Source organism: Gopherus flavomarginatus, chromosome 4, assembly GCF_025201925.1.
Source record: "Gopherus flavomarginatus isolate rGopFla2 chromosome 4, rGopFla2.mat.asm, whole genome shotgun sequence".
Classification (NCBI taxonomy): domain Eukaryota; kingdom Metazoa; phylum Chordata; order Testudines; family Testudinidae; genus Gopherus; species Gopherus flavomarginatus.
The window spans coordinates 107,548,007-107,561,202 of NC_066620.1; the positions used below are offsets into that span (position 1 = coordinate 107,548,007).

The following is a 13,196-nucleotide window of genomic DNA, read 5'->3' on the forward strand; positions in this document are numbered from 1 at the left end:
CTAGAGATCTATACTGTAATCTGAAGATGAAAAAGTTAAAAAATTGAAATCCTGAAGAGGCAAAAAATTAAACCTAATCTATAATACTGTTTTGGTCTTTCAGACCTGAAGGACTGTGCTGTGAAATCACTGCTGAAATGAAGAAAACAGTTTGCATGATTTAAAAAAGTGTTTCAGGAAAGTGATTCTGCTTTTCACCTCTGCTACGCCAATCAAAACCACACTGCCAGAATAGAAATCCAAGAGGTGGTCTTTGTAAAGAGACGTTAGCTTATCTATTTCAAACCCTCTCCTCTCTGCCCTTAAAAAAAAAGTCTGATGGAAAACACTGGGATAAATAGAAGTAATCTCTCTGCAGCCAGTGTGAGCAGAGTATTCAAAATTACAAGTAATGTGCAGAACATGCAAAAGTGTTACGGAATTTAACAGGAAGTGATTTACTTTCTATGTGTTTTTTTGCACCATGATATATGATACAATAGGGAATTATAGTCCTCCTATAGAATTCTAAGAATGATTAAAAAATATCACCTGGTGTTTTATTATATATATTCTGTATTTGTACAGAGCCTAACACAATGGAGGTTTATTCCATAACTAGGGATCCTAGCTGTTATGAGAACACAAATCACAAATGATACATAATAATAAAAACTTTATTAATTTTATAGTACTCCATACATTTAATTCCTGGGCCATTCCGTAGAATTTTTCCATATGGGGCAAGACAGGCCTTTCAGTCTCACAATGGGCCTAGCCACAATATTCCCAATTTTTGAGACCTTTTAAATGTTAATCATAGTTTCCATTTTAAGACAAGTTACAAAGATAACTTCCAAATATAATGCATCTGCCTTACTGGGCTCATCCTTACATGACAGCCTTTACATGGTAATAGTTTACTGTCACTGCCCTCCTGGTCTGGAGTCAAACCACTGTCACAGAAATTAAAGGTTCCATATCTAATTACCCAACAATTGCACATCTAGATCCCTGTGCATTGTGTTTACTGAATGTGATGCATGTTTGTGTGGGGTTTTGTTTGCTGGCATATCAATGATATGGGTTTAACATTTTAAGGGATCAGGCAACATTAAAAATAATCTTTGGATTTCTTAATTCCTGCTTGTTGAAGAAAAATGATACTTACATGTAAATACACCATTTCAACAGCAGCCATCTTACAAACAGCTCTTATGTCACTAGCAGATCAAATACACCTCTATCCCGATAGAACGCTGTCCTTGGGAGCCAAAAAATCTTATCGCTTTATAGGTGAAACTCCATTATATCGAACTTGCTTTGATCTGCCAGAGGGCGCATCTCCACCCCCTGGAGCTCTGCTTTACTGCGTTATATCCGAATTCATGTTATATCAGGTCGGGTTACATCAGAGTAGAGGTGTATGACTCAAGATCTGACTAAGCAGCCTCTGCTTTCTCTCTCTAGCTGGATCGGAGCCTGGTGTTATGGTTGCTGATGCCTCAAACTTGGTGCTGTGCCTTTGACAGTAGCCATCTGTCCTAGTTATCAGCAGACTGGACTGATTTTAATGGGGCTGTCGTATATCCTGCATGTTGGTTCAGTCCTAAAATGTCTTTGAGCAGGTGAAATGTCATCACATTGTAACATCATGTCACGACATAACACAGTTCAGAGCCTGACACATCACGTCCTGGCAACGCACTCATATATTCAGGGCAGTTCCTAAAAGGCACAATCTATCTCTACATAAACTGGACACAGGAACAAGGAGAAGAGTTCCTCCAACTTGGCCACAAAAGGACAAATTCACCACTGAAATAACTCAGCTGAAATAAATGAAGTTAAAGCAAAAATAGTTTTGGCCAAAGTAGGTTTGTAGGAATAGAAGTACCTAGTCATTAAAATATCCTCTCTTTAATCAGTAAGGTTTGAGGAAAGAATGGTTAGACTGTTTAGATTTTAAAACTGTGTAATTGTTAGGATTAGGTTTTAAGTTAGACCCAGTTTAAAGTTTAACTCTAATCATGGGGTAAACAGCTGCTTTGTATTATTTGTTTGATTAAATCCAGACAAGGAAGGCTTTTAAAACCAGATGTGCCACAGGTCAGGAATTGAAACTTAAAAGTTAGGTCCAGTGAAAATTGATGCAATTATCCTTTACATGAACACAGCAGAATTAGTTATTCAGTATTTAAAATGGTCACTGCTTCATAATAATCTCATTAATATTAATAACTATAGTTGTTAATCAGGCAATAATTACTGACATATACATAGGAACAGAACCTGAATCTGAAATGTTACCTGTAGTGTAACTTTAAAACACAATTTTAACCTAAATTTTAGTAATATATGGCTTGCTCATTGTATCAGCATGATAACTAAGTTACCCCATATCCTAGCTGTACCTTTACCATAGTATATTTCTTATTTGAAATAATGGAGTTATTTGAAAGTTGTTTTAAATAACCTATAGGAAAATAGTCCATTACATGCTAACAATCAAAGTAATTTGGAAATAAAGGGAAGATTTGCCCTATTTAGATGAAAGTTTCAGAGGATGATAGGTCTCTGAAATGTCTATGATTCAAGAAACAAGGAAGGCACTTAGAAAAAACATGATACCTAGGGGCAAAGTGCATTTCAGAATTTCAGGGCCCTTTAAGGGAATGAACTAGTAACTGTAAGAAAAAATAAATAGTGAGCAAATGTCCATGAAATCTTAAAAAACAAACAAAAAGTGCCTATTTCACTCCTTTTATAGCTGTGTAGCAGAACCTGCAATGTTTTGATGGTGTGAACTCTGGCCCTGGTCCTGAAAACACTTACACCCAAGAGTAACTTTATGTATATATTTGCTCAGTTAGGGAGAGAGTTCATGCCATTAAAATATGGCAGACTTTGTTCTACGTGGCTATAAATGGAGTGAAATAAGTTCCTGTTTCTTTTAAGATATATGTCTGACAAGCATCTCATCACATCACTTTGCAGGATCAAGCTTTTGAGGCAAATTCTCTGCCCAGCAACTGGCCAGGCAAGACATAGCTTTGATTTGTACTCAGTATTAGGTATTTCCCGTACATAAACTAGAACATGTGAGATTATGAACATGCTTTTGAAAAATACGTGCATAGGCCAACATTTTCAAATATCCACTAATTTTGGGTAATTGGAGTTTACAGACATCCATCTTGAGACAGGTTGGGCCTGAGCCAAGTTAATGGGAATCACAGGTCTTAAACACTTTTGAAAAACTGGCCCCAGGTATCTCAAGTTAGGCCCTCAAAAACTAAGGAAGCTGACTAAGTAGATAGTATTGAAAATGTTAGTCTTAACTTCTATGCCTCATTTTCCCTATCTGTAAAATGCGACTAATAATACTACTTATCTATCTTGCATGTGAGAATTGATATTCCATTCTTGTAGAGTGGCTTGATACAGAATACAAAATGTATTTAATTACAGATGTATTAATAGTATGAATTTGTGAAAAATATCTGCTGAGGTACATAGTGTGTATTAAATCAGCTGTTTGCTGATGAGGACTTGGTCACATATTACACATTCTCTCTGGAAGCAGCTACAGAACAAATCATAGAGTACACAGTCACTGACTGGTGGGGGAACATTTTACCTGTCCATCCCAAATTTCTCTGGGGAAAGATAGCACATGGCCCCATGTCCATCAATAAACATATATTTTTAATGTTAAAAGAATATGAAATGTGATAGGTAAAAAAAAATTGTTGTTTATTTAGCAAAGTTCTTAGTGACAGAATCAGTTAAGGTATGTCAAATATTGGGCCTAAAACTCTTTACAGTGTCTCTTTAGCATCTAATAAACTTCAGTACCTTTTGAAGCATTACTAATGGTCACTTCTGGCCTTAAAAATCGAGCAATCTGTGAAAGCAATTTTTACAGTTAACAAATAACGATACACATACCTGCTGATGTTTCTTTAAATTTGTCACTGGTCTTCTTCTTCCGCCATTTCCAAGGTTTAAAAATTTTGCCAATGGTAGAGAGTTTGCCTTTTCTCTTGAAAGGAGGCGTCTGGGATCCTGGGGGTGGCCCATCAGAATTTGCAATTGAAGCTTTGTCTAATCCATCAACTATATAAAGAAGAAAAGTAAAATGTTACTGAAACAAGCAGGACAGGGAAGTCATATTCTAAATCTAAACCTGCATGTTATTAGATTGCAGAGTGCAGTGTGGGTGAACTCTCTTCTGAGTCCAGATTGAGATCATTTCAGTGGACTCAAAGCAATCATCATTTCGGGCCCCTTTGTTCTATAGCTATTCAATAGCCTAGTTAGAACTGTCAGAACTTTGTTATAAAATATTTCTGATAAAAACATCAACATTTTTTCAACAAAAATATGTGATTTTTCTTCCCCGGTAGCTTGAGAGCCTAGTCAAAACATTTTACTGGGGAAAAAAAATCTTCCACTGCAAACTGGAACATTTCCCATAGTTAAAATTTTAGCAGAAAAAATAAATAAGTTTTTCACCCAGCTCTAATATTAACAATTCTGGCACTGGAATGGGACACTCAGAAATAGGTCAGTTTGATACCCTTCATATTCATTAATTCAGTGGAGTCTGTCATAATTAAGGCTTCTTATTAACAAACAGAATTTAACACTAAGCTTTTGGGGCTGAATCCAAAATACCGTAGGCAAATATGCAAACAAAAATTACTGAGTCTGATCAGCAAAGATTTACTGACAATATCAAAGTCAGAGCCAATATTTACCACAAGTAACCTTAATGCTGGGGTTTGTGGACCCAATTAGGAATAACCATTCAGCACAGGGGGGATGGTATAGAGTTAAATGTATAGTGGCATGAACTTCCCTATGATATCACTTTGAAGTCTATTATTATTTTTTCTTATTACAGTAGAGAATCAGAAGACAACAGGTAGAACATTCTAGCCTGATCCCGCAAACACTTAAATATGTGCTTAATTACACTATGTGAGTAGTTTAATTGAAATCAATGGGATTGTTTATGCATATAGAGTTAAGCACATGCGTATTTATGGGAGAATGTCTTCTGTTAGTACTTTGGTTTATTTACATATTCCAGTTATAACTGGTCAAGAACACACTTGATGCCACCACTGATAATAATAATAATCACAGTCTGCATATCTCAAAGTTCTCTACAAAGGGGAGGGGAGTAGTGCTATCCCCATTTTACTGACAGTAAAACTGAGGCACAGTACAATTAAGTGCTTAGTTGTAAGTTGGAAAGTGAGCCAGTGGCAGATCCTGGAAAAGAACCCAGATGACCTTGTGCCCTGTCTACTGCCCCATGCTGCTTCTGGCCCACCACACCAGTATGAACTGTTGACATCAAATTTCCCAGGAAATCACTGTTTGTTTGATCAGATCTATACTTGCCCTAGACTTCAGTATTGACTTTGGATCTTTAAAAAATTCCATGCTGTCGGAGACTTTTTATACACTGACATCAGCCAATCCGAAGGCAAGAAATATTATTCCCAATATTCTGTAGAAGACACTTGGCCAAACTGATCCCTCGCCCAACTATATTGAAATCTATGAGGTTAAAAGCAAGGATGAATTTGGCTCAATATGTACCATTTAATCAATAAATCTGAACAAATTGGGCCATAAAATGCAGTAAATCCTCCAGGGGCAGGAAGATGGAGCAAATAACATAAAAGGGCTTTTCCAGCTTAATTGCTGTTATTTAAACTCTTCAGAATGGTAATTCTATGCTCAATTTTTATTTACGTGTTATCCTTGGACAAGCTGAGTATTTGTAAAATAGAAAAGCCACTACAGTTGGCTTTAATGAATCTTGCCAGCCTTACCAGACTGTGACTAGCACTTGCATAGGGCCACAGGATGGGAGGACACAAGCGATCTCCCCACTTGGCTATCCCGAGCAGCCAGCCACAGTCTTTCACAGGAGGGATGGCCTTTAAAGAGAGTTGGGCCCACTCATTAGCCAGTGACTAATCAGCTGCCTCCCAGCTGAGGCTGCAGGCTAGGAATTGCTGGAAGGTCAGACGGTCCTCATAAAAAGCATTTCTGAATGAGAGCTGCAGGGAGTAGTTAGGCTTCTAAAGGAGTTTCCAGGGCAGAGCAACGAACCCAGTTTATGACTCTCAGGTGAATGTAACCCTGCAGGAGAACCTGGGTCAGGGAGGAAGGGGCACAGCGATATGTTAAACAGCCTGAAGAAACAGAACTGAAGTCCTGAAGGAAAGGGACTGGACTCCTGAGGCTAGAGAGTGGTCTTTGGGATATGGGCCAGTGAGTAGCTCCTTGGTTACACAGAGTTAAGTGACTGCAAGGACAGCATCCTTCATACGCCCAAGTCGGCAGGGAGGAGGTACAACTATGGCCCTGCTCTTTTCTTCACTGGCCTGAAAAATAGACTGGGCTCATTCCAGTGAGCAGGCTGCATCATCCTAAAGGATGGTGCAGCCTCTGTAGACTCTCTATGCACTGGAGAGTCTGGGAGAGTCATGGAGAGACTGGGGCTCCAAGAGCGCCCTATAGGACAACATAGTTCTGCACTGCCCCCTACACAGGGCTGTGCCTACAGGGCAACATTTAGCTCTGTAATACAGCTTTATCATCAGCTTTAAATGGACAAATCTCTCTCCTTCAAATGAGCAACCATTTTTCATACACAAATAAGAACATCAATTTAGCTGCAAATACTATACAGAAAAAATCTCAACTTTTGAAAACAGGATTCAAAATCAAATATTTTTAAAGATATATGGAGAAGACTTTCATTTAATAAACTATTGCCCGTGTTCATTCCTTTGTTTTGAAAGCAACCCACCAAAGAACTGGTTGCAACAAACAAGGATGGCCAGACCTTGCAGGCTGTTTCTAGAATTACCCCATGATGAGGTATTTAGAAAAATTTCTGGGCTAAAGAAAACATCAACATTCCAATTCAAAAGCAATAATAAATTAATACATTGGATTTCAAACTAACACACCACCAGGAAGAAAGCTATTTCACAATGAAATTCCAGAGCATTTATGGATAATTTTTTCCCCATAACTATTTCTCCTCAACTTTGTAATGCTTTGCAGGAAATTGGTGTTTAAGATTTACACTGGTTGCTTTACATGTCATGCATCAAAGGGTAAATTTTTATCTCAAAGTGCCCATGGACCTTCTATTAATCACTGTAAACAGTACATTTATGAGTAGGTGCTTAACTCTCCATGACTGGATGTTTGATTACTTATGTTGCTCTCTCATTTTACTCTGGAACCTTTGCCTTCTCCCCCATTGTCAAAAAGCCAGTGAGCAACTCATTTGTCCTCGATAACTGTCATTTATTAAGTCTGACATTAGGATTTTTGACAATACAATATGCATGGATTTAGTTTGACATCATTTCAATTGTTTACCCCAGCTACGGATTTTTCATCTGAAGGCTTAGGTGGCAAATTCCACTGAATGCAGGAGAAAATGAAAGGCAGTTCATTTTAAATTAAGGAGCTGACAAAATAGTTTTATTATTGGAGAACCAGATGAACTTAAACATTTTTATGCTATTTCACTCAAATTCATTTCTGGAAACAGTAATGCAAGGAAATTCCCTCTGTCTGGCTCTAGTGCAGGAAACACTTAACAATATGCTTAAATCTATTCAGGAAAGCACTTAAGCATATCCTTAAGTGCTTTCCTGAATAGAAGCTCTACTGGGAAATTCTAGAACATGTTTGTTATTAAAGAGCACTTGAGAAACATTATGGACACAAAGTGGTTGCCATTAAAAGTCAACTGTTAACCAATGTTACCACATAGCAGTATATTAGGCCCTGATCCTGCAATGATCTCCACAAGGGTAGACCCCGGAGCTCTCATGGAGCCCCACCAAATTCAGCAGGGTGTTGCATGGGCCCATGGGTTGCCTGTGCAGAGCCACTTGCAAAGTTGGGCTATCCGTTACAGTGGGTAAATGTTGACTTTCAATGGTGCACACAGTGTGACAGCCATCCGTATTTGTGCATTTCTCTCAGTGATAAGAAAGATACCATTTAAACCGACATCATCATCAGGGACCTGTCAACCCAGTGAAGTAAAAGATTTAGGACTATTTACAAGGGAAATCAGTGTTATAAATAACATTAATCTCTACACATACTGGCTATTTCAAAGTGCGCCAAGCTGAAGTTTGCCATCCTAAGCATTTTCTATTTTGTTAAGATTTGTAAAAGGTTAAATTGTTAAAGATCAACGAAAAGCCTGATTCACCCCTGCACTGGTGATGAGCTAACTGTAGGAACCAAGGAGGGAAGCAATGCACCTCCCTGAGCCTGGTGCTGCCAGTGCACATTAGAGCAGCCTCAGGGGCTGCCCAAATTTGTACCTCTGCTCTAACAGCCCCTATAGGCTGCTCCAGCAGCCAGGAAGTGCCAAGGTGTAGAAATGCTCTGGCCACACTCCATCCTAGGTACGCCTCCTATGCTCGGTAACAAAGAGCCAGCTATGCTGTTTGTGCAACTCATCTTTAATATCTGCTGCTGGGATGAGTTTGTTTTGTTTTTTTTCCTAACTGCTAACACTACAAAACCAAAATATCTTTTTACTTGTAAATTGAACCAATTTTATTTGGAATAATTTAGGGAAATACGGAACAGCCCCATGCCATATTTACAGTCACTGTTTAGAACAGAGCCACCTTTTAGTAGTTAACTGAAAACTCCTTGGTTATAGTCTGCTTTTAGTAACTTGAGTTATTGCTTACTAAAAAGGAATATAAAACAAGAGTAACAAAGTAGCTAACGACAATAAACAGTGTACACAAAGCATTTTTTCTACAAAAAAAGAAGGCCATTGAACTTGCATAGTCATTGCTTTTAATAATCCTCTTCTTCTCCACCTAAAATAGCAATTCCACATTAATACAAACGGAACTTTGAGTTACATGGCTAACATCAAGGCATGTTTGGATGTAATTTTAATTAAATCCCACAGAGACACTGCATTACCAAGAGAATAGTAAGCAAAACTTATAGTACGCAAATATACAGAGATTTCATTATGCATGTATATGTTGAGCTACAGGAGCAAAACATATCTATAGAGACTGTACTATGATGTCAAATTACAATTACATCAGTAATAGTCTAGTGGAGCATAAGATTGGGAATCAGACCTTGTGAATTCTTTTTCTGGTTATGCCACTGACTCTAATCATGGACAAGTCAGTCAAGCCATTTCTGCCACAGTTTGTTCATCTGCAAAATGGAGATAAGAGTTACATAGCTCACAAAATCATTGTGAGCCGTAGTTAATTAATAAGAAGGATTTTGAGATTCTGAAGTGAAGACACATAATGCTAATAATACTTAGCATTTATATGGTGCTTTACAAAGCATTTACTAAACTAATGAATCTGTGTGGTAGGGAAGTATTAATTATTATTATTAATAGCAATACAAACACTAATGCTAAGACTTCAGCCCACAAAAACGAAGTAATTCTGAATAAAGGCTGTACAGCACCTTGAAGTTTGCCCCGTTTGTTTAAGCATTATTGCAGAAATGCAGCTTGCTGGAACACCTCATATATGGATTGGATTCATGTGGTCATTCCTGGTCCCAATCTATTAGACTCATACTGCTCTGTTAGGTCAGCCGCTGTCAAAGATTTCATTTAAAAAACGTGAGTTAAGAATGACAATGCACATAAATAGTTGGTGCATTCCCTGTGAACACCACATATGAAAAATCATCCATGCATGGTGTGATGGGGCACGCACCCAACACTGTCCTTGCAAGAGCTGAATTAACCCAGGTGGACCCAATCAGCTAATTAGGCTGCAAACAGGAACTTTAGGCTGGAAGCAGCTAATTAGAGCGAGGCTCACCTATAAAGCCAGGTAGCGGGCTCCAGATAGGACTGCTAGGAAAGGCTGCAGGAAGGCAGGCAGCGGCCACACCCTGGGAAGAGGGTTTTTTGAGCTGGTGCACCCAGAGAGAAGGGGAACCAGAGCTGTAGGAAGAAGTCTAGGGAAGGCGCAGTGAAGGCTGATAGAGAAAAGCTAAGAACTGCAGAGCTGAGGGTCCCTGGACTGGAACCCACAGAAGAGGCTGGGCCCAAGTTCCCCTACCAGCCACTGAGGGTGTGGCATGGAGCTGAGGCAGTGAATGGGAAGACTGCCTAGGGCTGATGATAGACTGTATCCTGGAAATGGGATCACTGAGTGACCTAATACCTAGCTGAATGACCTATCAATTCAGTGGAGTGAACTTTTTTCTCTCTCTCTCTTTTTTTTTTTTTTTTTTTAAACCGATGATCACAGAAACTACTATGTCTAACCATAAAAGGGTTGAGAAAAGCAGGGGAGGATGTGCCAGCCTGAAATCAGACTTACTTTTTTTTGTGGATTTATGTTTTAGTATTTTGTGTATTTGTTATTTATCAACCAGTCTGCTAGAAATCCAGTTTTGAATGTAGTTCTCTCAAGCGCTCTCTTCCTCTGATCTCACCCTCTCTTCCCAAAAGGATATGCTACAAAAGACATACTGGTCTACTGAGACCTCAAATACTCTTTTGAAGATGTTGTGACTTCACATACAGCCTTGCTAGAGGGTGCCAGAGTTTGAAGTCATGGTCTCTAACCCAGTAGAATCAACATGTTTATACAGCTGCATGTTATCCCAATTCACCGACAAGAACAATAACTCCTGGACTTGGTACAAAGTAAATGAAGCTGCTTGTTTCTAGAGCTTATTGGAAAATTCTTTTGAATGGTAAAATGTTTGAGCCACTGGTTAAAAAATCACTTGAGATTATCAATGTGATTTTAAATAAAACTCTCAAATTCTAGAACATCAATTCTTCCTGAAGGAAAAACAGACTGAAAGATGGATTTTTTTTTCCTTGTTGTTTTCTTACTTGGGAAGAAAAAGAATGCAACTAATCCCCAATAGATAAACTGACAAATGGGAGAGCTGTAATGCACCTCTGAGCAACCTAATCAATTGGCATTGTATGCATTTGCCTTGCCATACATCTGGTGTTTTAACTTTGGGAAACTATCATGATGTAATTGATTTGATTGCATTTTAATTAAATGGAAGGGAACAACTAAAGTTTTAATGTGAGTGGCTGAATGGTAGTTTCCATACCAGGCTGCCAGTGCTGCAAAATGTTAATTAGACCTCCTGCTAGCAATGTGCTCAACAAGGTGGGTAGTGGCTACCTCAGATGAATTCTGATTGCTGTCTTAAAATAACCAAACTGGGTAGTGGATATATTCCCTTGGGATAGCCACAGCTAGAACTGAGCACAGCCCACCTGAATGTCACCATCTTGCCATAGGGACAAAACTGCACACTGGTCAGGCTGTCAGCGTGATGGTCCTGCAATGCACAAGTTCACAAAGGGTTCCACATGGCTGATTCACGCCTCTCCACCCCATGAGAAGCAAAGTGAAATCTTGCTGCAGTAAGTCCAACTCCTAATGGAAGAGGCAAATTTGTCTAGGTTTTCTAAACCACCAAACAAAAAGCCAAATTCTGCTCCCTGATGAGCAACTGCATAGGGCTGCAAAGTACCCTTAGTAATGCACATGTGCTTCACAAGCACTTAGCAAGGATCTACTGGAATTCTGTGCTTCCTTGACAGTGCTACTACAAATATGGCCTCTATGCTCTTACTCAGACATCTCAGAAAAAGTTATAGTATCCAAATAGGTGGGCAGGGTATATTACAGACATGATTTACACTATCCTCATATCCCCTCGGTCTCAGGAGTATGTAACAGAAACACACCTCCTGGCTCTTTTGACAACAAAATGTTATATGTACAGCCACAACAGATGCCTTTCACAGCTGTACAGGGCATGAGCATCCACAGAGCCATGTCTTAGGCATGAATATAACCTGAACAATGGTTCCGTCTTTCACATGCACTTGCTACCATTTTCTCTCTCTCTCTCTCTTACTCCCTCCCACTCCTAAAGCATAATTTTTTTCACTATCTTCAAGTCAGTATTAGAAAAACCAGGAACCCTTCTGTGATATGGTGGGGAGGCCTCTTCCTGGCTGCCCACAAGCAAGAAGTTAACTTCAGCTCAGTTTCCCACTACTCTGCACAGGTGCCTAGGGGAAGATAGAATGATGGATGTTCCAGTGGTTTGGGTGCCAGCCTGGGACATGGAACCCCCAGTTCCAATTCCCTGCTCTGCCAGAATTCCTCTGCAACCTGCAGTAAGTCACTGAGGGGTTGTCTTCACTGACAAGTTAACTTAGTTTTGTCCCTAACTCTAGTGCTGCCCCCACACAAACTCCTAACTCGCATGTGGTGATGCTTTTAACTGGAGCTACCTGGGTGTAGGCTACCCCATGAGTTATCATCAGCAGCTGACAAGTAGTGCTATATCTAATGTCACTAACAGAATCACTCTGTCAGTCTAACTGTAATTTCACAATGTAGTTGGGCTCATGTGAGCTCAGCTCATTCGAGTGTAGATAATTCAAATTACCTGTGCAGTGAAGAGCTATGCTGAGTCTCTGTTTCTCATCTGTAAGATGGGGACAGCAGAACTTCCCTACCTCACAGGTGTTGTGCGGGTAGATATATTAAAGATTATGAGGCACTCTGATACAGTAGTAATGGGGTCTACATAAGTACCACAGATAATGAACCTGGGCTGGAGAATGCAAGGCAATCAAATAGCAGAGGACATTGCATAAGAGCTACTGAATTGGCTTGGAAGACAGCAGTAAGGACAGCTGTGTAGTGAGCCAGACTGGGATTTTTCCTATTATGTTTCCAGGCAACAAAAGACCAGTCTGTCTTGCCCTTTTGTAAATACTTCATCCTGAAACCCTCAGGAAGGAAAAAAAACCATGAGGAAGGATGCAGGAAGCCAGAAACACTCTTTTGTTTCATCTGTCCCCACAGCTGATTTCCACATTCAGTGCACCATGCAGTATGTTGCTGGTGGTGCTCATGAGGGCATCCTGACTGATGACATTGTTTAAATTGAAAAATAATGAGCATACAAAGAAACAGGTCCGAGAAGAAAAACCCTGAGCACCTTACTTAGACTTGTACTTAGTCCTTGAACAGGCAAACCCGCACTGAGATCATCAGGAGTTTGTCTAGGACTGAATACAATGCACCTCGAAATTTGGCTTCATAGTTGTAGTACTCACACATACCAACCTATCAGACTACTTATTC

General features: G+C 39.4%; 1 protein-coding gene across 5 annotated transcripts in view; it reads right to left on the reverse strand.

Annotated features, from left to right (window-relative positions):
* Window positions 1–13,196, reverse strand: part of PHACTR2 (phosphatase and actin regulator 2) — a 228,676-nt gene that overhangs the window by 75,114 nt on the left and 140,366 nt on the right. For all 5 annotated transcript variants that reach the window (XM_050949633.1, XM_050949631.1, XM_050949630.1 and 2 more), the window contains exon 2: window positions 3,931–4,098. In XM_050949633.1, coding sequence (XP_050805590.1) covers window positions 3,931–4,098 — 168 coding nt within the window. The remainder of the gene's footprint in view (window positions 1–3,930; window positions 4,099–13,196) is intronic.